Genomic DNA, 26,762 nt, shown 5'->3' on the forward strand with positions numbered 1-26,762 from the left:
AATTTGCTCTGACCGCTAGTGAAGGACCGTGGTTAGGCTCTTAAGAATATCTGTAAATTCCTTATTCTGTTTAGAATTTTGCATAGACAGTTTCCCTTTTGCCACCTTCATCTCTAACTAGAGGATAGCCTTGTTCATTCTCTTATTATGAGCTATTAAATATGAAATAATTTCTCCCTGTAAGACTGCTTTACCAGTCTCCCAAAAGAGGGTGGGTGAATCTTTATGCTGTGAATTACTACTCTCGAACTCCTTCCATTTCCTCTGGAGAAAGGTTTGAAAATCTGTCTCCTCTCAAATGATTCGAAAATCTCCATAATATTTCCCCTGTCCTCTCATCACCAATTTTAAAAACCAACCAAATCAGAGAGTGGTCGGAAATAATAGGGAGGCCAATTTCCACTATGACAATGCTTGAGAGAAACTTTTGTAAGACTAAGATGTCATCAATCCTAGACAAGGAATTATGCGCCTTGGAGATTTGGGTAAAGTCCTTAGTTTCAGGATTTAAAATCCTCCATGCATCCATTAGTTCCTTACAGAGAGAAGCAATCCTCTTCCCTTTCATTTTCCTAAAACCCTTGACCACTGTAGATCTAACAAGGCATCACTCTCACAATTATAGTCTCCTGCCATCAACATTATTCTTTTGGAATTGATTAGGAGAATAATCACTAAGTTGGAGAAAAAGTTGCAATTAAAATCATTTGATGCATAAAGGTTACAAATAGTAAACTTCTGTTTAATTTCCCCATGAAAATTACAAATCTCCCCACTGGATCTTGTATGATTCTTTCTTTCTGGAGATACACATTTTTGTTGACTAAAATGGCCACCCCAGCCTTCTTCCCCTTTGCTGCTGAGAAAAACCAGGCATTAACCTCTTTACAATTTGTTACTTTCTATTTCAGTTAAGTGTGTTTATTGTATACAGGCCACAGAAACCTTATGTTTATTTAGTGTATGCACAACCTTTTTATTCATAATGGGTGATCCTAATCCATTAACATTCCCAGATACAATTCTCAAATCTCTACTCACTTTGAAAAGATAAATGGGAAAAAAGAAAGGACCACTAGTAAACCTTGACTCAGGACACCCAGCCTTGTCCTGAGCCCATACCAAAAATTTGAGATAATTAATATACCCCCTCCATTCGAAGATTTGTGAAAATTCCTACAATCTCTAAACCCACCTTTGGGAATGCCCTCTTCCCCTGTCGCCCATCCCTTTAGCCCATTTAACCCCATCTTTACACATGTACTCCCTTTTGGTAAGCATAGGTCATGTCCGATAAGTGAACGATGCCATCCCCCAAACTCACTAATGAGAAAAAAAAGAATAAGGAATACATGGCTACCATTTACCCAGCCAAATTACTTACGGCCCATATTAGAAAATGACCAACAAATACACTGATTAAATTAAAACAGGGTGAGAGCTTGTGCAGCTCCGTGAGTCAATATGTTTGTCAATAAGACATTATCTTCAGCAGAAGCCATTAACCTTTGTGGGGTTTTTTTGTTTGTTTTTGTTGCAGCCAGAAAATAATTCCCCACTAGTTCACCAAGAAAAAACTATTCTGGCACAACCTCGATAATAGACTACAAATTTCAGAATCTGTGATCCAACTCTTGCTTGCTCAGATACTTCAAAGGGTCGGCTGGGCCAACTCCAGCTTGACCCAGCTGGTCTCTCTCACAAATGATAGTCAGTGTAGTACCAGCCTTCAGACGCTCAGGAGGATCCCAGACTCCTTTAACAAAATTTGAATCTTAGAGGTGCGACCCCCATTATTACTTGGTGCAATGAAAACCCCTTAAGTACGCAAAGTACTTGAGATTCATGCCACAATAGATTTGTCTAGCGCTGATGCCCGGTCGGGTGTTTCCTTCTGCCGCCATCAGTAGTCTTCTTTTCAGCTGAAACTTTATTTAAAATTCAGCATTAAACATAGCACAAATGAACACGGAACATCATCTGTAAATGAATTGGTGGCCCTATAGAAGCGGAGTGTTCAGGGCGAGTGATCCACAAAAGATTTTGCCTCTTTTAACTTATCAAATAGATGTCTTACCCTCATGCAAAATCTGAAGGCGTGCAGGGTATTGCAGAGTAAATTTAACCTGCTGCTTTACCAACATGGCGCACAACAGGTTGAATTCTTTTCGCTGCTGGGAGACAGTCGTCGAATAATCCTAAAACAGGCGAATCTGTTTCTCCTGCTATGAGACCTCCCAAACATTTATGGTAGGACTGCATTACTTGCTGTTTTTGGGTCCAGTTTAGCAATCTGGTGATAGCAATATGGGGCCTCATCTTCCCTTCTCACCTGTGCCCGTTCTGTTTTTAATGTGCCCTCGAGGTCTGGGAGGTTTAAGATCTCAGGCAACCATTATTCTAAGAACCCTGCCAAATTTCGATCCTTTATACTCAGACAACCCCACCACTCAGATGTTCCTTCTGGCCCTGTTCTCAAGGTCTTCCATTTTCTCTTCTTGCTTCTATACTTTCTTTCCCTAAGTTACAATTTTATTAGTGAGGGCCAATTCTCCGGTCTCAGGCTGAACTCTGATAATTTAACATTCAGTTCAGTAATTTGCTCAGAAATAGCAATTAATCTTCAATCCAGAGCCGCCACCACCACAGTTGTTAATTCAGTAATGGAATCACTATTCATGGGGGGACTGCTCAAGACTCATGTGGAGTAGCGGCTGAAGTCAGACGAGCTGGCCCGCAGTAGCTCCTGGAACTAACCAAGTCACTTCTGCCACTAAAGCTGGAAAGTTTACTCCACCTCTGACCAGGAATAAAGTTGCCAGCGTTTAGAAAAACTTGGGTTAGGCCACTGCACCTCTCTCCATCGGGGGTTAATGGGTACTGGCCTCATTAGCATGAGTTTCCATGCGAGGGCGCTAAGCTGAGCGCACATTTGTGAACGCTCATTTTCCGAGCATAAAATGCCTTGCTGCATTGGCAGTCAGATTTCCGCTTCCAAAATGTGCGTTTAAGTGCGGGTAAACTGTGCTTGGATGAATGCACCTTATTGCATTAGCCTGTGAGCGAGGTCACTGCATGTGAGCGAGGTCACTGCATGTGCCCTGCTCCCTTTTAGCCCAATGCAGTATCTGCGCGGGAAAAACAGGCGCTCATAATTCAGCGCCCACTTTCCTAACGCGTGCCCATCCACCTCTCCCGGGAGCGCGATGCAGTAGGAAAATGAGCCACTGCGTTAAAAAGGAGACGCTCGGGGAAATTGTGCGTCCCTAGCACCACCTCTGCATCGGCCACCCAGGAGGAGGTGGCTGTGCACGGGTTAGGGAATCAGGCTCTCATAAATTGAACGTCCGTTTTCCTAACCTGACTGCTGTCGAGACTTTTTTTTTTTTCTGGTTGCTGCATTCTGTGGTTCTTCCAACTTAATATCCCCACAGTATTAACTTGGAGAAACCACAGAAAAGCAGAATTTTCAGCTTTTAGGTTCAACTTTTGGGGCTCCTCAGAACTTAATGTCATCTCTTGGGCTGGCATTAATTTTTGAGGGTTAAAATGTGCACGTTAGGCGCATGGTTATTTTTTACATCGGGGATAATGGCTAATAGCGCTCATCGTGTTGATGAGGCTATTAGCTACGCCCTGGTATAGATGCGCGTTTTGGACGCGCTGATCCCCTTATCACATCAGGGGTTATGGACGCTCTTCCCAAATGTGCATCAGCCTGTGCACTAACCTGAGCAAACTGTATTGCATCGGCCTGTTTGTGAGAATCTGTCTGTATGAAGTCTACCTGGGAGACTTAGAGTACAGAAGGAAGGGAGGAGACCTTATCACTGCAGGGTTATTTTGCACCTGTTGACCCCTGAACTTTAGGAAGTGATCTCTGCCAGGGGGAACTGTCACTGTCGCTGAGCTCTCTGTCAAGGGGAGGGCATAGTCACCATCACAAAAGTCTGTCTGTCAGGGAATTAAACCACAGGGGTCTCATTTAGGGTAGATGAAATATTTTCAGATGTGAAACCAAAAGACTGCACTGATGGTCAGAAGTAGTAGTGCTTTGGCCCCTCAAGTGGTTTATGGGTGCTGCTTCACTGAGCCTGATCTCTCTTCTAGCCTTAGTGGGAGGCTCAGAAACACATGCAAAGGCATTTTGATGTTTTTGGATTAAGGGATGTGCTATTGAGTCTAAATAAAGACAGCACTAAAGCAAGCCAGCAGGGCAGCACAGCCTGAGCCATGACAACGCAAGCAGGGACTTTGTTTAGCTGTTCACCAACTTTTTTGACAAACTGGAAATCTGATCATTGCCAAAAGTGGGTGGGGACTAGATGGCTCAGTTGGAGAGCAAGTCAGAACTGAGTAAATAGGCCGCAGGCAAGACTGCCCCAGCTGTACTGCACCTGTACATCGTTGGTATATCTGGAGAAGAAAGCTTCTTCTATTAGTTTTCTTACTTGGCATATGAGTTATCCAGTGAGCAATTCTTTGTATTGAAAGAAACATTTGACTATTTTTAACTCTATTATATTCCATTTGGCTGAGATGTAATTGGATCAGCTTACTACCCCATCTTACAAAGGTTATTTATTGTGCTAGAAAATGTTTAATTACTGGATGCAAGCGCTGCACTTCCTTGGGTGTTGATGGTATCTTTGTGCTTGCCGCTGGTGTCTAGTATTGTGGGATCGATGCTGTGAACGCATGGCTGTCTCTGCAGGCTTTTTTTTTTTTATTTAAAAGGTTTATGTCCCATGCTGTCTACGGTCCTAGGCAAGTGGTAACAATTATATAAATAAAACAATTATAGAAACAATACAATACAGATCTTAGTAAATGGGGGGGGTGGCCTGTGAAGCTTCAAACCCACAGTTAGGAAAATCGGGACTGTTACTTAGTGGCTTGCGGATTAGCGTGAGGATTATTTAAGCAAATCACCATAAAATCGGTAGCCAATGCAAATCACAAAGAATCAGCAATAAATGCGTGCCAATCAGCACTCATGCCACAGCATTCTGGAATGCCTGGAATGTTTTCGGAGTGGTAAGTGGCAGTCCCAGGCATGAGTTACAGTAGTCCAACTTTGATAAAACTAAAGTCTGTAAAGCTGTCCTAAAATTAAGTATTAAAAGCGTCTTAAGTTCTGCGCAACAATTACAATTTAAGAAAGGTACCTTTGACCACCAATTTTTGTGGAGATGCAACGAAAGTGAAGGATCTGTTGTCTTCCCCCAAGTTACGTACTTGAGATGAGAATTCTCAAATCTCCAAACTGTAATACAGTAGGAATGTCAGGAGGTAGAAACCTGGCAATGATAATAGCCTTTTTTTTTCAATATGGCCAATTTATTTGTGTCTCATCTTAAAAACTGATAACTATTGAGCGTATCTTGCATTGGCGACACAACAGGAATATAAAATTGATATCGTCCACATAGAAGCGATCCCCAATGCCAAGCTCAGTTAACATATCAGAAATAGGGCAAATTTAGATGTTGAACAAGGTGACATAAAATGATGAATCCTGCAGGACACCAGCGTGCAATGGAAAGAGTGATTAAGTGTCATGGTGTAAGGCAACTTTTTGACAACAATCTATGAGCTAGGAAGAAAATCAAGTAAGAACAGTAGATTTCCAAGGCCTGGAGCTGATTGATCAAAATATTATGATCTATTGTGTTCAAAGCAGAAGACATACAGTCTGAAATGTGTGAGAAGGGATAAGGAGGCTAATTAGCAGCTATTAGTACTCTCTTTGGCTATATCTTTTTTGTATAAACACCACTTTAGCCTTAAAATATGTGCATAGATACAAAATCTCATAAATCCAGTGTCTAAGTATTTCCATGTAATTTAGTTGTTCAGCTTTAATGTGAATGTAATCCACTTTGAAGTGCCTGAAAAGCGAAATATAAATCAAATAAATAAAATGATGTGTTTGAGGTTTGCTGGCTGCAGAAAACATAAATTGTGACTTCCTTCTTATACTGTGAACTCCTCTGCTAATTAAAAAAAATAGCAACATTGCATTGGGAGAGCAAGTTTCTCACTAATCTGCATCAAAAACATGAGAAAACCATATTGGAGCCATGCTTCATGGAATACAGATGGATATAATCACATTTCTATCCTATCCGTCTCACTTGTTAGCTAATGGAAAGGACAAAAGACAAAGGAGCTGATGCAATAAAGTGCACCCAGCCTAGCTCACAGGTTAACGAGCGGTTGGACACAGGTTTTGGGTGCGCTAGACTAACACTTGATGCAATTAAGGGGATCAGCACGTCAAAAATGCGCGCCCAAACAACTGTGTAGCTGATTCCACTCATGACATGTAAATTCCATGTAGATGAGGCGATTAGCTATTACCACCTGATGCAGTAAATCCCCAGGCACCCAATGCTCATTTTTTAACCAAGAAAATTTAATGCCAGCCCAGGAGCTGGTGTTAAGTCATTTACAAGTCATGGGCTTATGAAAAAATTAAAAATGCTGCTCTCAGTGGTTCCTCCACAAAGGAGGAACCACAGAGAACAGAAGAATTACTAAAGATCACGTAAAGAATTACTGAAATGTATCGATTACAAAAAAAATAATAATTTCTGGACGTACAATATACACGCTCCAAGCCGATTTTGCTTCTTGCTATTGTGTGTGTATATTGTGTGTCCAGAAAAGTTTTTGTTTTTTTTTTTTTCAAATAATCGATATATTTCATTAATTCTTTGGTTGATGTTTACTGAATCTCTATGGTTCATATTGAGCACCTGAAGCAAATAGTGCATAGCCACATCTCCTGGGTGCTAGGGACACACAATTTCTCCCTAGCGCGACCCTTTAACTCACCAGCTCATTTTAATATAGCATTGTGCAGTTACTTTGGATGCATGTTTTATGCGTGTCTTATTGCATCAGCCTCCATATGAGGAAGTCATGGCAATAACCTGTGCCTGGAGATTTTCCATTGTAGCACAATTTTGCTCCAGTTAAATACGTTAGGAGGGAATGGTGGTTTTATATCAGGAAGTGTGCTGTAACAGAGTTCTACAGATGGCTTTCCATGTTGATTGAGAAGGCACATGGGTGTGCTTTAAAAATCCTCACCACCCATCATCAGTATAGTGTGAGGCATTAAGATAAAGTTTCCATTAAGACAAGTTTCCATAATCACTCAGTCAATGTGTCAGAACCCCTGTGTACTCTTACAGAATGTACTGATGGCGTTTATTTGTAAAATAAGAAATATTTACTTTTCATTCTTTTACTGTATGTTTAGTCTGACTTGTTAGAGCTGAGTACACTGGTGTCATCAAACATTGCTTAAAATTGTCTTGTTGATTTGCATCTCATTGTGTGCTGGCTATGCTTTTAAAATGAGGCTAGTACCCAGTCATGTGATGCTTCCTGATTATATAATCATCATGGATTTTTCTCTACCATTTTACAATGAAGCATTGCACCATGGCAAGAGATGTGGGTAGAGTTGTTAAATACTCTCCATGATGTAAAAACGGGAGGAATATAAAAATAATCATGATCTTCAGTTGTGATGCTAAACCTCCCTATAATTTGAAAATATGCCTGGAGGCAAGATACATCAGATCAGTGGACTTTGCCACTCTCCCTACTGATTTCCAGGGATCTTGTTGCTGTGGTGGCAACTCACTATATGCCACTTGCAAAAAAAAAAAAAAAAAAAAAAATCCCCAAATTATACGCAATTTTAGATGAGACGTTTTTGTCCCATTTCTAATCCTGCCTTGCTGTAATAGAGCAAGTTTAGTCATCGTGAGCTAGTGAATACCTGGGTAGAAGACTGGACCAGCTTGGAACTCCAGAAACATTCCAAGTTTTAAACTAAACTCTGGCTTCCACATGCACCATATCAAAATAGTTCAATTTCTGGGAGTTGTTGAGCTCTACATTCATTGTAAAACAGTGATGGAGGGTTTGAGGGCTTCTCCTCAGTACTAAGAGAAATTAGTCTTTGAATCAATATTTATTTTCTTATCTTAAATTCTGCTTTTCCATAATTCAAAGTATATACCGGAAAAATTATTTTAATTACTAAATGTTTTAAGGCAAAAGGTGAAGTAGATGGTGAAAAGTCAGATGTTGCCTGTGATCCCATTAAACAGCTTTTTTGGGGGGCAAAGCATGGACTTAGATGTTCTGTTGAAGTTACTGGCTCTAGAACAGAGTTGTCCTGCTTGGTTAGATGGTGCCACCTACAGATGACATGAAAATACAGATGACTTCTGTGTCAGTTTTGTCTCATTACTGCTGTAAAGAGATTTAAAAAAACCCTAAAAATAATTGGATAGAATACTTTATAAATACGCTACGTTGAAAACAGACATGCAACCAATTTTAGGGTAGGAAGTCAGTAACTTAGATCTAGAATTATTGGATGTTGGAGATTATGATCCCATGAGATGTGAGAGGCCTTGCAGTAGGAGAGAGCTGGGGTGGGGATAGGAGGTAGGTTGAGTTTATATTTGTAAAATGTCCTTTTGTTTGTTCTCTAATGTAATAATTTTATTGCTGGTATCGTGTCCCTTGCTGATGCTGTCACCATGCCTTACTAATATCCCATTCACATCTCTGCCAACAGACAGTACTACTGGTATGACGAGCGGGGAAAGAAGATAAAATGCACTGCCCCCCAGTACGTGGACTTTGTTATGAGCTCTGTCCAGAAGTTAGTGACAGATGAAGACGTCTTTCCTACAAAATATGGTAAGTGCCTACCCTATGAAACATGCATACCTCCTGCAAGAATCATCTATAAATGACATCACTTCCCGGGGCAAGTGCTCCCTAGGCCTTTCTTTTAATATAGGGATTCATGAAACCTCTTCCCTCCTTCCCCTTCCCCCACACTCTGCCTATCTCACACACAGCAGCAACAAAAAGTATATACAATTATAGACAGCCTTGGGTGTGATATACAGCAGGGCTGCAGCTTTATTGCAATAAACCCCACAAGTGTACATGAACCAAGCCACCATGGTCCCTGATCCACCATGGAGCCAGATGTTTTTTTCGTGTCTGCCCCCAGACCAGCCAGGCTATTCTTTTCAAGTTTGATCCCCTTGCAGCCTTTTCAGATTGTGCCATTCTCCCAACCCCGGATTAGTAATATTGTGTGGGGGGAGCTTTCTTCTTGAGCATGGCAGCTTCACAGGGTAAGGTCCACAGTTTCCAGCAGCACCTAGCACCCCATTTTCTCAGGCTCTCCATCACAGGCAGGGGATAATAATTGTACTTGCTCCAAAGCAGCATCAGTCATTTCCTGTAATGTTTTGTTAAAAATGTCATTGCCTATATCAGACAGATAAAGACTATCCTTTCTGAACAGATGGGACAGGTGACTGGCAGTGCTTCGTGCCGCATCGGCATTACCCCATGATATGTGGTTTACTTGCCAGTTCGTCTGCTCCCTATTCTCAGGCCCCAACTTCATAACTTCCAGTTACCAGAACTGCTTGTATTATGAACCCCACCACATGCCTGTCCACTGTGGTCCCTGGCAGCAATCTTTGCTGTCACAAAAAGTACTCCTCAATTTTGAAACTGCTCTTATATGCAACCCAGGACACTGGGGTTAATGATTTGTGAAAGAGCCCCCACATCACTCCGCTCTGTTTTGTTTTGGGTTTTTTTTTGTGTGGGTGGGGGGGGGTGGGGGGGTTGGGCAGGCAGTTTCCTCCTGCTTCTTTGTATCTCCAGCTCAGTCAAAACCAGCATTGTGATCTGATAACATGAGCCTTCATTCACAACTACCTGGGGATTTTTTTTCTCCCCTTGTTTTCTCTCTCTGTCAACAAGCAGGGCAGAATTAGCCATGACAAATGGATGACATCATCTGACTGCTCCGACCGGTCCTATTTCTCTAACTCAGTAATCTTTTTTACTACTGAGCATGTGCAGGAGTTCCTAGTCATGCATTTCTTTGTGAGCCCCTCAATCTTTTTTTTTTTAATCCAAATTTCTGCACTGTGTAGCTTCACTCTCTGCTTCATTTTTTCTAATCTGCTAACTGCAGCTTTTCTTCAAAATTACTTGGGTTTATTTTAGTTGCTTTGCTGATTTGGCAGCCCCTCAACATCACTTTTCAGTGCTACCTAAAAATAATAAAAATAAATAATATTGAAACGTCCAGCACCAAGAAGGCCACTCCCAGTGGCTTCAAGGACTGTGTTTGCCACAAGAAGTCCATCACCAATGGCCATAATATCTATTACAGTTTCCTAGGACCAAATCACTACTCATCTAACTGCTATGATAGTGGTCAGATACCGCCTAGATCATAGCAGTCCAAGGTTTGGAAGATGGAGGAACTTTGCAGGTCATTGAAGCATTGGAGTCTGAGCAGTTTATCTATCAAAAGTGGGACCTTCTTGGGATCCCTCCAAACTGAGTTGAGCAGGAGCAACTTGGATAGGGTTCCCCCAACATTCGCGCTGGGCTCCAAATCCCCCGTAGTTCAGGGTTTGAGCAAGATGCAGAAGCGTCGAGAGCAGGAGCTGTGCACTCTTTGGGCACCTGCAGGTCACTTCCCCATTTACAGGGGGCTTGTCATTGCAGAAGAAGCATCATTTGTCAGAGCCAGCAATGCATCATTCGTGTGCTGGTCCTTGGCACCATCGACACATTGACACCATCGGTACACTCAACACAGGAACAAGAGCTGAAGGGATTTGGAGGAGACTCCTTACAGTTAACCTTCCTCTGTGTTGATGTCCATCTTGCCTCCTTTTTCCAGATCCCAGACCTTTCAGGGCACCTTATGTCATTTACCCATTTGGAGACATTGGATCCTATCTGTTCCATTGCGCCTCTGGTTTCTTTGGCGATCAGCTCAGTCAACCTAGGAGGGAGCCATCTCCTGGAATCCACTATTTGCTTCTCAAGAGGAAGACCCTGTGCTGATTTCAGAGGAGGATGTCTTTTCTCCAACTATGGGCCAGAAGATTTAACAGTCCATAGACCACATGGCTGAACTGGTGAAGACGTTCTTTAATTCATCGGGGGCCAGTAACAAGGAGGGCACCCTTCAGTACCTCCTGATTTGTTCCCTCAAGGAGGAGTTCCTCTCACCTCAATGACTTGGTGATATTCATGAAAGATGAGAACTGACACGTTAGTAGGTCCATCTGAGAGAAGTGGTGGAACCTAGTCAACTTCACTTTTCATACTATGCAGAAAAGTCACAACTTACATCATGCGATGATAATTAACTTTACTACTCTCTCTCCACTTCAACGCTGGATATCTTTTACAACTTGCCTATCAATACCAAAGTGAGACAATCTGCCAAGAAACTTAATTTTAACCCCAACAGTAGATCATATTCAATAAACATGGATCTAAAGCACAAAGCTCACATACTCATAACTTACTTTCTAACAGATCCGCTCCACCCGAAAGGTTCAAAAACACCACGCATGCAGACTAGCTCCTCAACACAATTATAGCAGACCAGAAAGGGAGCTTATTATGTGACAAGGATACATGCCAATTGCAAAATCTATAAATAATTAGAATCAACTGGCTAGACCGACCCATCACAGTGAGAACTTGCCATAATGTAAACTTAATACTTATAGGGACAATCTAACTGCGGGACTTCACATGGCAAATTTCTCATCTCACATAAATTCTTAGAGAAGAATGCTCTATTCAATATCTTGATTTAACCCAACCGGTTCAGAAGTCTGCCATTCAAAAATGAATCTTTGTTCCTTGCAGGTTAAGATCTTAGATATATTGCATCCCCATTGCACTTCCATCTGGGTAATAAAGAATTTCAAATCGTCAATAGTGTGTCCATTAGACTTTCAATGATTTACCAAAGGGGCCCCTTCTGTTTCAATACTAATACAAATCTTGTTCTAAAATTCTTGTTTTTAATTTTCTTTCTGTTTGTCCAATATATAGCTGTTTACATGGACAGATCACTGCATACCCAACTTGAGCTGATTGACAATCATACTTACCTGGGAGTTTATATACTCGTGTTTGTACATAAAATTGTGTTATTTCAAGTACATTAGGGCAAACTGAACATGACCCACAGCAGACCTGTCCAGTAATCAACGGCAAATTGCTATCTCGTAAGGGGAGATGAGGACGTTAGATAAATCTGCAGAGATCAATTCTTTTTAATGGCAAAAACTGGAAATTCTTTAGAGTATCATGACTCAGAATAGACCAATGATGACGGACAATATTTTTCACGCGATTTGTATATGGAGAATATGGAATTGCACAAATAAATCATAGACCTGTGACTTACTAGAAGGTATCAATAAACTTACCCGGTTGGCATAGAGTGCTCTTTTATATGCCTTTATAATACATGATTTGTATATCCACGATCCTGAAATCTACATATAAGTTTCTCTGCCCTATTTTTAAACTTTGCAACTGTAGTTCAAATCCGTAACTGTCTTAAGAATTGCCCTATGGGTATATTATCTTTAAGACTTTGTGGGTGATAGCTATTATAATGTAGTAATATGTTTCTATCCATGGATTTCCAAAGTATGTAAAATACCCTGACTTTTATAGATCCGTAGATCTAAAAATGCTGAATCTAAATTGAAGATTCAGATCCAGAGTACTAATTCATTGTATAAATTGTTGTAATATATTCAATAAGCCTTTCCAAACCTAGCTAAAAAGACCAGAATTTTTTCCAAAGACTCCAGGTTGTTGGAAAAATTTGGGAAGAAAATCTAAAGTTTGATGCTCATCAACTGTATATTGTAAAATACTTACAAGACTGCATCCACGAGCTGAAGCCTATGATATAGTCTGTGGACAGGAAGCTTATCAGCGGGCTCTTCTGTATATGGAAGAGTGCAAGCACCGTCTCCTTCCGTCAGTATATGAATTAGACACTCTGTAGCAGCCATCGGAGCATCCTGGATGGCCAGGATGAGAGCCAGCAGGTGTGCAAGGACATTCATGACAAGTTGGCCAACATCCCTTGTTCTGGGGACAACCTTTTTGGGGCTAAGGTCAGGGGAATAATGGCCCAGATCAAGTAGCAGCACAAGGCCATTCAGTCTTTGTCAGTGGAACTGAATAGACATCCTTACTTTGCTTTTAAGCATTTCTTTTTCCAGAGACAATCCTTCTGCCAATTTCAACAGTTCCAACTATGCTGCCACAGCAGCAGCTTCTGGCACATGGGCAATCATATGAGAAATGTTGACTGATGCCACCCCAAGCCTGGATCTAGTTTATGGCGAGACTCAACCTTCGGGCTTCAACCCTTCCAGTAAGGAGAAGGATTCACCTGTTTCTTGAAGAGTGGCAGATCATCACCCAAGAACCATTGGGTACTCAAAATTGTGGAATTTAGCTACTGTTTGCGCTTCTCCCACCCCCCCAGCACTGCATTGATGTGTAATCTTCAATCCATATGTGTCTCACTTAACCATCTCAAAGTAGAATTGTTTCTCAGCCAATGGCCTATACGACTTGTGTCTCCCAAGACTGCGGCACGGGGTTCTATTCCAACTGTTTTCTTATCTTAAGAAGTCGGGGGATTGAGACCTATCCTGGATTTATAAAGACTGAACAAGAGCCTGTTAAGGGAGAGGTTCAAAATGAACGCCCTCCACACCATCCTATCTTTCATCCAAGTGGGAGACTGGATGTGCACCCTAGTTATGAAAGACATATATGCTTAGATACACATTCATCTGTCTCACTGGAAATACCTCAAATTCATAGTGGATTCTTTTCACTTCCAATACAAAGTGGTTCTTTTTGGGTTCTTGGCATCACCAAAGGTATTCACGAAATACTTAGCAGTAGTTGCAGCATACCTTTGTTATTGGGGGAAAGTCAACAAATTTTGCTCTTTTCTTCCAAGCAAGTTCAAATTCACTCTGGACATTTTTCTTTTAAGTCTGCAGCTCAGCTATATGTCTTCCAATATGTTTTTTGTACATTGCTTAGATTCATGTTAAGTGATTACACATTTTAATAAAGATAAAGATGTCACCAATATGTCCCATTCTATTGGTGGTGAAGACAGTTCAGAAGGTACTCAGGCTGGCCACAGCTTATTCTCATTGCTCTAGATTGGCCTAGGCAAGTATGGTTTACTTTCTTGTCAAATTGTCAGTCAGCTTACTGATCCCCTTGGGATCTGATCTGGCTCTACTAATCAAGAAGGAGAGTTATCTATGTTAACCAAGCATCCCCTTCATCAACTTGAGTGCATGGATGTTGAGCACTCTATAGTTTCCTCATTGTCACTATTTATGGAGGTTGAGGGCATTGTAATTTTGACCACGAAGCCTTCTACCAGAAGAGCGTACAGTTTTAAATGTAAGTTTTTTTTTTCATCTTGGTGTCAGGCAGGCTCCCTGAACCTGTTCACCTGTGCTCTGAATTAAGCTGCTTCAGTACTTGTTCTCCCTTTTCTCTTCAGGCTTTAGTATGTCATCTGTCAAAGTGCATCTCAGTACCATTGCTCCTTACCACCCTCGAGTGGATAGAAAGCCAATTTCCATCAAAGTTCATGAATGGGATCTCATATGTGAAGCCTCTGGTCCTATGGGATCTCAATATTGTCTTGATGTAACTCCCTACAAGACGTTAGAATCAGCCTACTTAGTTTCTTACCTGGAAAATGGTGTCCCTAGTCGCCATCACTTTGGCTAGAAGAGTCAGTGAGCTACAAGCATTGGTTCATTATTCTCTGTACCTACCTGACAATGTGGGGCTCTATACTGTTCCTAAATTTCTGCCAAAGGTGGTTTCTGCATTTCATTTGAATCAAGCCATTGTTTTGCCCATGTTCTTTTCAAGACCTCATGTATATAAAGAGAAGAAGGCTCTCCATTCACTGGACTATAAATAGGCCTTAGCTTGTTATCTGAAGAGAACCACATCGTCAGGCTTCTCAAATTTTCGTCACCTATGGCCCTAATAGACTGGGAGTAATTGTTGCCAAACACATGTTGTCCAACTGGCTAGAAGACTATCACACATTGCTATGCCACATTGCCATGGCCACCTCGGTGGTTCTCCTAAGAGCTGTCTTAGTCAAGGGCACTTGCAAAGCTGCAACTTGGATGTCCCATTATTGTATGAACAGCATCTCAAGAAATGACAATAACTTTGGGCAAGCAGTTTTGCGCAGGCAGTTCACCCAGTAGTCCACTCACTACGGTAAGTCTGATTTGCTTTTTTAGTAAGTGCTCTGCTACACAACCTTCAGTTTGGGACTCTTCACATGTCATGGTTAAATCAGCCCTGCTTGTCAATGGAGAATTTGTTTGCTTACTGTAAACAGGTTTCTCCATAGACAATAGGATGAATTAGCCATGCTCAATAACTGCCTGCTTCCTTGGAAAGTCGGCTGTCTAGCTAAAGATAAGGTCTAAATTGACTGAGGGGCTTATGAGATAGCACACGCAGGGGACCTGCCACACATGAACTAGAGAGATGGGTCTGTTTGACACCGTTGGATGATATCACCCACGTGTCATGGCCAATTCATTCTGCTGTCTATAGAGAAGCCCATTTACGGTAAACAAACTTGCATTCTCCAACAACCCCCATTCCTATCCTATACTTAATGCTGTAAAAGTCCCAGACCAAGTGTCATTAACCAGGGTTCCTTCCTGAACCATGCCAACATGAATCCTGTATCTGGTCATTAGGTGTCATCCTTCAGCAATGACAGCAACTCCTGCCCTCCAGGTCATAAGAATTGCCATACTGGGTCAAACCAAGGGTCCATCAAGCCCAGTATCCTGTTTCCAACAGTGGTCAATCCAAGTCATAAGTACCTGGCAAGTACCCAAACATTAAATAAATCTCAAGCTACAATTGCATATTACTTAATAGCAGTTTATGAATTTTTCCTCTAGGAACTTATCCAAACCTTCGTTAAACCTAGTTACACTCATTTTCTTTGATTTGTTTTAAATTAGCTACTTGCTAACTTCATGGAGTGCTCCCTAGTCCTTCTATTATCTGAGAGAGCAAATAACCGATTTACATTAACTTGTTCAAGTCCTTTCATGATTTTGTAGACCTCTATCATATCCCTCCTCACTCGTCTCTTCTCCAAGCTGAACAGCCCTAAATTCCTTAGCCTTACCTCATAAGGAAGCCGTTTCATGCCTCTTATCATTTTGGTTGCCCTTCTCTGCACTTTCTTTACTGCAATTATATCTTTTTAGAGATGCGGCGCCCAGAATTGCACACAGTATTCAAGTTGCAGTTTCACCATGGAGTGAAACTGAGGTCTTTTAGTTTTTGTGCTTTTTTTGCAACAGTTCACATATTAAAAGCATTCAAATGGAGACTTGTGTGTGCTGCAGTGTGGCATCAGATCTTCTGTGACTCTTAGCAACTGCTCATTTTTGCATAGCTGTAGGGGTGCAAGTTCCAACTTATTGACTCTTTGTTCTTATGTAAAGCTGTTTATCAAAACAGTAAATAGCAGTTTACTGAGTCAATTCAAAAAGCTTTCTCAGGTGCATAGTGCCACAGACTCATAGCTAGGATAACATATCCAAGAATCATTTTCTCTTTAATCTGGGGCTTGGTCTAAATTTGCACCTACATCTTAAGCTCCCTGATAGACTCCAGGGCTAAACCAATACTGACAATAATGCTTTAAAAAATTCCTCCTGGCCACACCCAGAAGGTGTTCCAGTTTATCTGCCAGATTTATCTAGATTAAAGCGCTTTCTTTTTTCTTTTACATTTGAAAACCAAAGCTACCTTGCAGCCCTCTGTCATGTGCTTTCTCGAACAAAACCTTCTTGCAGATGAAATCTGACAATGTTTGCATCTCTCTTATTCCCACTAGGAAAGGAATTTCCAAACTCCTTCGAGTCCCTTGTGAAGAAAATTTGCAAGTACTTGTTCCATGTCTTGGGCCACATCTACTCTGCACATTTTAAGGAGACTGTGGCACTGGAGCTACACGGACACTTAAACACACTCTACATCCACTTCCTTCTATTTATCCGGGAATTCAACCTCGTGGACCCCAAGGAGACTTCCATCATGGATGACCTGACAGAGGTCCTCTGTAGCAACAGCAGTGGGGCCAGCACCACGGGAGCACAGAACCACCTGAAAGAGAGATGAACCCACCTCTTGCCTTCTCATAGGAGCAAAACTAACATTTAAAAAAAAAACAATATTATCTATTCTCTGTGTGTGTGTGTGGGTGTGTGTTTGTATGTATATGGGCCCTTGTATACATACACACACTGAGACGAGAGAGTCCGAAATTTGCTGCCGCCACGTGGGGCTCGTGGTCCCCAGAAAAATCCAAGAAGCTTTTTGGTTTTTATGTACCAACTGGTTAAACACTGCACCAACTTTTCTCATCAGTTTTTGTTCTTTCACCGCCTATCTTTTGCCTTTTTCTGTTAGATGGATTGGGTGTACCGGGGTTTGGTTTAGTGCAGGGAAAAATAAGAAAGAAAAATTACATCCGAGTTAGGACAGTTTAACCTGCCCCCGTCCACATTTTATTTTTTTTGTTTGTGTACAAGGACCTCCTCGCCCCCCCACCCCCCCCAAAGCTTTTTCTAGGATGGTGGCACTGCCATATTTTAAGTATATAATGTTATAAAAGAGTGACTTATTTTGAAGTGGCTTAAAATGCAGACTTTCTTTTGGGGTTTATTTTTGCATAGAATTTTCATTTTCCCCCTTTATCCCAGGGGCTGCTTTAGAAGCGGAATCATGACATAGAATGAATGGGGCAGTCGGTGGAAGTGTGTGCTCAGGCCCCCCTGCAGCAGCACTGGGATTTGATGGTTAATAATGGCAAGCTTTGACCTGATACAATATGGATTTGCCTCGCCCTGCAGAAGAGAAATAATGGAAGTGTTTGGGCTGGATGGGAGGCGGCAAGAGGGACAGAGGGGTCAGTGCCTCACCACCTGTGCAAGAGAGATTGATGCTGGCATAAAATTATACTGTTGGCTTATTTTAGTTCATCTGTTTAAATAATAATAATAATAAAAATAAAATTCTATCAGGCACAAAGGCCTTCCCCCTAATTTGTGTGTCTCCAGCATTGTCAGTAACTGAATGGATCAAGGAATTAGGTTCATGTTGCTGCTTTGAATAAGATTGGGCAGAGTGAACTCCCAGCAGGATGGGAATCTTATGGCCCATGTCACCACTGTATCCTAGTCCATTCTTGGCTGGAATAAAATAAAAGCAGGATATGTCTTTTATTTGTAATACTTTTCTTAGACCTGAGAGAGCCACTTTCCTCCGGCGCATGATTCACTTTAAGAAGAGGCAGACGCCCGGACTGTTGGTCCAATGAAATTTGCTTGAAGTGGGGAATATTGATAGACTTGGAGGTTTTGGGTGTCTGGAGTAGATGTTTCTTTTCTAGTAGTGTAAGTCCTTAGCTTACTGTTATCTGTAAGGAGTTGGTCCCTGAGATGGGGGATGGGAGTGCCCTATACAGGCCAGATGCCATACCCACTTCTGGGTAAGTGATCACTCTCTCTTACTCTGTCATCCTAAGGTGGAGGCAAATATACAGCTAGTTAGCACTGTAGAGTCCTCTTTAAAAAAAAAAAAAAAAAAAAAAGTAAATTATGAAGACAGCTTGATTATTTGCTGCCACCAGTTGCGCACTGCTTAACACTCACCATGAGGACGAAACCCCTGCACAGTGATAATCTTAAACAATAAGACACACTGGTCATCTTCCTAGAGTGCACCTGCCAATATTCTAGTAATTCTTTTTTTTTTTTTTTATATTTTATTTTAAAGAAATATCACAGGCAACATTTTTCCTGTAGTATAACAATCCAATTCCTGTTCTACCGCAGAGCAGTACCAAAAATACAGGTGTGGGGGGGGGGGGGGGGTGTGTGGCATATGAAGCAATCAAATAGTTTTTTAAAGAATTAAAGCACTGAGGGACGGTATATAGTTAGACTAAGTAAAAACAAAATGAGTGCCAGCTTCCACCGTCTGAGAATTTTTACTCTTTCTCACTAGGGTGGTGTCTCTAAATGAGTTAGTTTTATGCATCACAAAAGTAAAGTGGACCGATGCGCAGAAGGAAATACCCAAAAATATGCGTGTGCTGCGTTAACATTCAGGTGGATGCGTGCAAACAAAAATTATTATTAAGTAATTGAAAACAACTTATTGAAGCTTAAAGAGACTTTTAATCAGGGATGGATCCAAATCCATCCCTGATTTACAATCCATGTAAAATAATCTAAAGAAGTGTCCTTGAAAAACGACGGCCTAAAGAGGTTATCTCAGATTCAGTCCCCCGACACGGGACAGCGTTTCGCAGAGCTGCATCGGGAGGGACAGAAGCAAATTCAACTGAAATATCCTAAGAACAAAAAATAGAATGACAAAAACAGTAAAACACATATCCACAAAAAGGCATAATGCAAGAGGCATACAAAATCACATCGGTAGAGATACCCATTATGAAGAAAGCTGTATAGATAAAAATAGGTATAATCATAGGTAACAAATCCCTGTAATGAAACAAATTAAGTCACCATAATACAAATCAAAAAATCTATAAAGTAATACTACAAAAGAATGTATATAGAAACATTTTTTAGAAAAATTATTTAAAACATTTTTTAGTCCCCGTGTCGGGGGACTGAATCTGAGATAACCTCTTTAGGCCATCGTTTTTCAAGGACACTTTTTTTAGATTATTATTTTACAAGGATTGTACTTTGGATCCAGCCCTGATTAAAAGGACCCTTTATGCTTCAGTAAGTTGTTTTCAATTACTTAATAATATTTTTTGTTTGCACGCATCCACCTGAATGTTAACGCAGCACACGCACACACATTTTTAGTTTTATACATGCCACGATACAAATGAACCGCCCTCTTAAGCCACCTACATTAATATTGCAGTGTTTTATGACTAGTCTGTCTCAGAACCAAGCTTTCTCACTTAGTAGAGGAATTGGTGAAATGTGAGGAAAGATTATATTACCGTATTTTCCGGCGTATAAGACGAGTTTTTAACCCCTGAAAATCTTCTCAAGTAGGGGGTCATCTTATACGCCGGGTGTCATCTTATAGGGCGAATAATTACCGTATTTTTCACTCCATAAGACGCACTTTTTTCCCCCAAAAGTGGGGGAAAAAATGTCTGCGTCTTATGGAGCGAATATAAAAAAATAAAAATAAAAATCTAACAAAACCCCCCACCCTCCTGACCCCCCCAGACATGCCAAATTAATTTACTACAACCCCCCACCCTCCTGACCCCCCCAAGACCTGCCAAAAGTCCCTGGTGGTCCAGCGGGGGTCCAGGAGCGGTCCGGGAGCGATCTCCTGGACTTGGGCCGTCGGCTGCCAGCAATGAAAATGGCGCCGACGGCCCTTTGCCCTTACTATGTCACAGGGGCTACCGCTGCCATTGGTCAACCCCAGTGACATAGTAAGGGCAAAGGGCCGTCGGCGCCATTTTGATTGCTGGCAGCCGACGGCCCAAGCCCAGGAGATCGCTCCTGGACCCCCGCTGGACCACCAGGGACTTTTGGCAGGTCTTGGAGGGGTCAGGAGGGTGGGGGGTTGTAGAAAAATAATTTGGCAGATCTTGTGGAGGGGTCAGGAGGGTGGGGGGTTGTATTTAATTTGGCAGGTTTTGGAGGGGTCAGGAGGGTGGGGGGTTGTATTAATTTGGCAGGTTTTGGAGGGGTCAGGAGGGTGGGGGGTTGTATTTAATTTGGCAGGTTTTGGAGGGGTCAGGAGGGTGGGGGGTTGTATTTAATTAATTTGGCAGGTCTTGGAGGGGTCAGGAGGGTAGGGGTTGTATTTAATTAATTTGGCAGGTCTTGGGGGGGTCAGGAGGGTGGGGGAAGCTGAGGGATTAGTTTTAAAGGGTCGGGGTGGGTTTTTTGTTTATCGGCTCAGGCGCAGCCGATTAAAAAAAACAAACAAAAAAAAAAATGATCGGGCTGGACGAAAAAAAAAACCACGATGTGAACCGGAATCAGAACCGATTCCGGTTCCGATTCACATCTCTATTACCGGTACCTCCTTCTCTGCCTCTCAGATCTCGCACATGCACGTCTGCGCCGCTTCACTGCAGTCCTCAGGAGCGAGATCTGAGAGGCAGAGAAGGAGGTACCGGGAATAGGATACAAGGGTGGACCAGAGGGATGCGTTACCGCTCCGATAGTCTTGGAGACAGGGAGGGCTGGGCAAGCAGGTAGAGCTGACCAATCCAAGCAGGATTTGTATACAATCACCAGCCAATCGCCAGTAAGGTACATCGCTTGCCGTGATTGGCTGGTTGTTGTATACTGGGTACCACATACAGTAGGGTTATGTAGTGACACAGAAGGGTAGTCTTATACGGCGGCGAGTATATCCCAAACTCTATATTTTAACTGGAAAAGTTTGGGGTAGTCTTATACGCCGGAAAATACGGTACCATAAACAGAAGTCCTATCTCCATTGTTAGATGAGAGAGAAACAGAAGAGCTTAGAGCAGGGGTGAGCAAACTGTGACCCATGGTGGTGTGACTATCTCAGCCAGCAGTGGTGACATCACTTCTGATGACCCACAGGTGACACTTGCTGGCCAGTATTTATTTAGTTTTATATACCGTCACTGATTCGAGCCATCGTAGCGGTTTACAATAGAATACAAGAGCAGAAGCAATGCCACTGCTGCAGGCGGGATCGGTATGTAAATCCCCACTCCGGGCTTCGCTGAGGAGGATTCTCCCCTTCCTACCAGTGTGCGGAGGGGGACCACCTCCCCCCAACAGAGTGGCAAGGCCACAAGATTTACCCACCCCTGGCTTAACGAGATAGAGAGGCTACCTGGGGCAATGTATCTATCCTATCCATGTCAAAACCCAAAGAATCCTAAGCACTGCCTGGAGGGGTGCAGATAAGGCCTGTGATACAGTGCCAGAAACCCCAGTTGGTCTCTTACTTCTTTACAATGAAGGATTCTCTATATTTATCCCAAGCTTTCTAATTCTGCTATGGGTCTTGCCACCCTTTCTGTGAAGAAATACTTTATATTATGCTCCCTTTGAGCATAACCTCTCGTTTTGTAATTTCCTGTCCACTGAGAAATGTTTTTGCTCTGTCTTCTTTATGCATTTGTGGTATTTAAATGTCTCCTGGGAGCTTCCCCAAACCTGTGGGGGAAGACTAGTTCCCGATAAGGTAAGCTTGGCAGAATTGCCTGTGCGTAGAGTATAGGGCGACCAACTCCAGGTCTTAAAGGCAGCAAACTAGATGGTTTTCAAGATATCTCTGTCAAATATGCATGCCATATATTTGCATATAGTTAATTTAATTTTATATTTATTAATGACCTCTTCAACTGTACTGCCAAAGGCACTGTACAAAAGTAGATAAAATAAACAAACATTTACATAATAATGAAATAATTGCATTATACACACTAATAAAAAGCAAGCATTTATCAACATAAAATGTATCCCCAGCCCTAAATCTCAATAAAGTCCTGAGGTATGCTAAAAACCCCTTCTTGAAGATCCCTGCCAAATGGAAACTCGATAACCCCCAAAAAGAAACATAAAGGAATAAAGATGAGTAGCTTACCACATCTGTTTACTTTAAGAGTCCCAGCTGCAATATATTTAACCCCCCCCCCCCCCCAAAAAATGGTTTTCAAGGCCTTTCCTAAATACAGTGAGGCAATGCGGCAGGCACGGAGTTAGACACACTTGCATAGTTTTATGACACTGGCAGCAGTCTCATTGCCGAAAGGAAAACGTGACAGGAAGGAGAACATCTCAGCAATCAGTTTCAGTAATTAAATCTGTCTCTTTTCTCAGAATAATTTGAACCACTAAAGAAAAAATGCTGGAGATATATTGTACATTTTATTAGGAGGTGCTGTTATTGCAAAGTGTTTTGGAAAGCCTGGTGTTTGTTGTTACTCTACATTAAGAATGTAAGCTGCCACGCTTCTCATTGTCTACCTCTTCTATTACCCACGTGTTGCCTCATCCCTCCATCCCTCCCCTTACAAAACAAAATCCTACATTATGCTTTCTGTTGCACAATTCTGCCATCCTGTGGCCAAAGGGAATCCCAGTATCTGTTGTGAAGGATTTTACTGCTTTACCATATCAGAGCATTTGTGTAGCTGATTCTGGGCTCCAGCTTCCTCATACTGCTCCGAGTTATTCAAAACTTGGGTCTTGCAGTTACATGAAATGGATATCAGGCAGTGGCTCACCCTGCAGGAAACACTTCCCTTCTATGGATCAAGTGCAGATTCCAGGCAGTCAGCTCAAAGAACAGCAGGCAGTGCAAAGAAAGCCTCCAAGCAGCCAGATTTTTTCTTTTTTTTACACCTTTCCACTGACTAATGGTCCACAGAGCACTACTGATTAATAATCACCAACTTGGATGTAAGATAGAACTCTTGAACTGTTGTTGGAATTTGTTTGACTGGAGATGTTCTTGGTTCCAGTTGTTTTTAAAGGTTATTTTTTGATGTGGTTGGGGGGAGGGGGGGGGGGGGGAAAGATTGTGAAGAGGTTGGGAGGGGTGGTATGGTGGTGGGTTTTTTTGTTGTTGCTTTTAGGGTACACAACTTTGGATGACCTGATTGGGCCAGTATATTAAAAATAATAATAAATAAAACAAACATGTAATACAAATAACAAGAAACCTCCCAGGCTCTAAACTCCCATGGAGGTCAAATTTTAGCACTTATAACCCTGGTGCAATGAGTTCCCATGGTGCCCAAAAACAAGCACGATTCACCTCCAATGTGGTTGTATTGGCCTCCCCAGGAATATTAAGTTACTCAACAAGATCTTCTGACTTAACATATAGTAACATAATGAATGAAAGCAGATAAAGACCAAAACGGTTCATCCAGTCAACCCAGCAGGTTTTTTTATTATATTTATTTTTTATTAGGGTAGTAGCAGCTGCCGCTCCAGGCTGCTCTACAAACACACCAATAACTGTTCATAGACTGCTGTAACAACTCCCATTCACAGGATACTGGCCCCTTCCATTTCTCTGCAAAATGTCCAGTTTGCACCTTGCTACCACCAGTATAAGGGCCCTGCTTGGAATATATATCAGAGAGTGACCTGTAAATGCCTTTTCCCTTTGGATTATGCAAGCAATACAATAGGTTATCTTCTAATGTTTGACTCCTCAAACTAAGAACAGCTTACAAAGAACAAAGAAGAGTGCTTCTGGATTCCCCCTCATGGGAAAGAGATGTGTACTTTGAGACTCTAGAAATATTTCAAGCAGATTAAAGCAGGTGGGAAAAGTACATGCTTACAAGGAGTTCTGGTCTTGTATTTGCTGTGCATGCAGTAGTACAATAAAATAGTTGCTGTGGTGAAAACCAGTTAAAACAGTTTCTGCAAGGACAAGCAGGAATGGCAGTCCTCACACATGGGTGACATCCAGTGGAGCCCAGCACGGAAAACTTGTATCAACGTTTCTTGAGCTTTGAGCTTCTCTGAGCATGCCCAAGCTTGCATTATACCATGTGTCCCTTCAGTCCTCACACGAGTCTTACTTTTTCTGTGCAGCATTGTGGTTCACAGTCTGTTTCTCATTTTTTTGCCTTTCATTTTTTCGAGATTTTTCACCAACTGGATTCGCATCACGTTGACACAGGGTCCCGCAGTTCCCCTCTGCATCATCCCTAGGTAGGTTTTTCGGCATTCCTGCTAAGTTTCTTTTTGCTTTTGAATCCCAGGCACCAAGTGCCTGTAGGTCATTGACAGTCACCACCTTGATTTTGATCTTGTGTCCCTTTTGTTTCACGATGCCATGTCCTCAGGATTCCAGCAGTGCCTTCAATGTGAGAGGGTCACGCCTATCATGGACCCCCATGATAGATTTGTCCTGTACTTTGGAACATCGTAGATGTCTGGGATTGCCACAGATGTGCCCAGATGACCTCCAAAAGGACACTGGACCCATCTGGAGAAGATGGAACACCACTTCAGGCACCAGAAGACTGATGCATTGGAGGCATTGACACTGAGAGACATCGGAACCACAGTGATGACTATCGAGCCATCAACGTCGGTGGGGTCATCAGCTGCATAGACATTGACGAATGTCAGGGACTCCCGAGACAGGTGATCGCTGGGTTCCTCTTTTTTGACCTTGGGAAGGACCATACCGAGCATTGAGGAAAGCCAAAAAAAGCATCAGCATTGGTCCCCGTCAATGCACGAAGCCGGGTGTGAAGATGCTCCAGTTTTTGCCAAGAAGCCCCTGAAGCAACCTGTGGTGAATTTGCCACAACCTCCAGTGATCTAGATGTCAGCTACCAATCCTTCTCTTGGTACAGAACATCTGGTCACATCTCCTGGCTACCAGTCAGTGATGGCATTGGCAATCTTTGAGGAGGAGCTGGAGAAATAATTGCAGCTTGCGTTGGAGAAGTTGCTGCAGGGCCTCAGTAGTTGAGCACCAACCGCACCGGGACGGCACAGACTCTCTTCAAGCCACTGCTTGGCTCACTTCAGACACTCATCAGTGTCCTACTAGCACCACTGATGGTGGCCATTGCGGCATTGATTCCCGGCAGGCCATCAGCAGTTTCATCCAGCATGCTGGTAGTCACCATGGTACATTGGAGGAAGATCTCTTGAGGATGGGGAATGTCTCAGGTTTTCAGCCCACCTGGCCATTTGCTGTCAATGACAGTGAGGAATATCCCCTTTATCCCTGGGGGGAGGCTTCTCTGAAGATGAGGCATTCGATGGTTTCCCCTCTGACCTGTCTCTTCCTGCTGGCAGAAGGAGGTTTCCTCCGGGAAGACCTCTCCTTTGCAGGCTTTGTCCAGTTGATGGCCTAGGCCATCCCATTTAATTTGCAGATGGATGGAGATATCTGGCACAAGATGTTGGAAATCCTTCAGTATGTGGAGCATCCTAAGGAGATTGTGACAGTTCCAATGCACAAGATCCTTATGGATTTGCTGATTAGGATTTTCACCCTGATTCACAGCCCACTGCTGTAACCACTATGCAGCTACTCCACTCCAAAAACCTGGGCATATGCCTAGTCCAGTTAAAAGGTAGCCAGTTTTCAGACCATCATTTGTAAGTTGTTCTGGTTTTCATGGATTATTCTTTCTGTTCCACTGAGCCCAGCATCCAGTCTAGATCTGTAGGAAGTACCTGGCAGATCCGCTCCCAGGGATAACCAATGATTTTCCCCGGTCTACATGGCTGAAGGTTTCAATGTATTGTCCACAATGTCTCCAAGATTTCTTTTCCTGGGTGGTGACTCTCTAATCATTGTGTACCTATAGTTAGGATTATTTATCCCTATGTGCATCACTTTGCAGTTGTCCACATTAAATTTAATCTGTACTTTTAGATGCCGAGAAGTAGAGTCTGGTAAAATCCTTTTACAGTTCCTCACAGTCTGCTTGTGTTTTAACTACTTTGAATATTTTTGTGTCATCTGTCAGTTGTTTGTTTTTTTTTTCCAATTATCTCTTTATTAAATCTTTTGAAATATTACAAACATTAATCATATTTCCAACACATATAGGCAATCTTAATAAGAAATAACATAATATTCCATACACCTAATATTAAAAATAATATAATCTCAAACATTTCTTATTAAGGACTAATAATGGTGGGGGCACAAATTAACCAAATACACGTTCATCATAAGTTCTTGAGAAGGGACACTAACTTTCTTTTTCTTGGGCCATTTCTGTTGGTATAACCTGGTTTTCTATTGGACTCAAT

At 42.1% G+C, this 26,762-nt stretch overlaps 1 protein-coding gene across 4 annotated transcripts in view; it reads left to right on the plus strand.

The window, feature by feature from the left end:
- The window catches only part of MOB2 (MOB kinase activator 2), a 289,672-nt gene extending 271,634 nt beyond the window's left edge, over nt 1-18,038 (plus strand). For all 4 annotated transcript variants that reach the window (XM_029583069.1, XM_029583068.1, XM_029583066.1 and 1 more), the window contains exons 4-5: nt 8,609-8,733; nt 16,847-18,038. In XM_029583069.1, coding sequence (XP_029438929.1) covers nt 8,609-8,733; nt 16,847-17,130 — 409 coding nt within the window. In that variant the 3' untranslated portion in view covers nt 17,131-18,038. The remainder of the gene's footprint in view (nt 1-8,608; nt 8,734-16,846) is intronic.
- Nucleotides 18,039-26,762: the final 8,724 nt, after the last annotated feature.

Source organism: Rhinatrema bivittatum, chromosome 17 (genome assembly GCF_901001135.1).
Source record: "Rhinatrema bivittatum chromosome 17, aRhiBiv1.1, whole genome shotgun sequence".
Classification (NCBI taxonomy): domain Eukaryota; kingdom Metazoa; phylum Chordata; class Amphibia; order Gymnophiona; family Rhinatrematidae; genus Rhinatrema; species Rhinatrema bivittatum.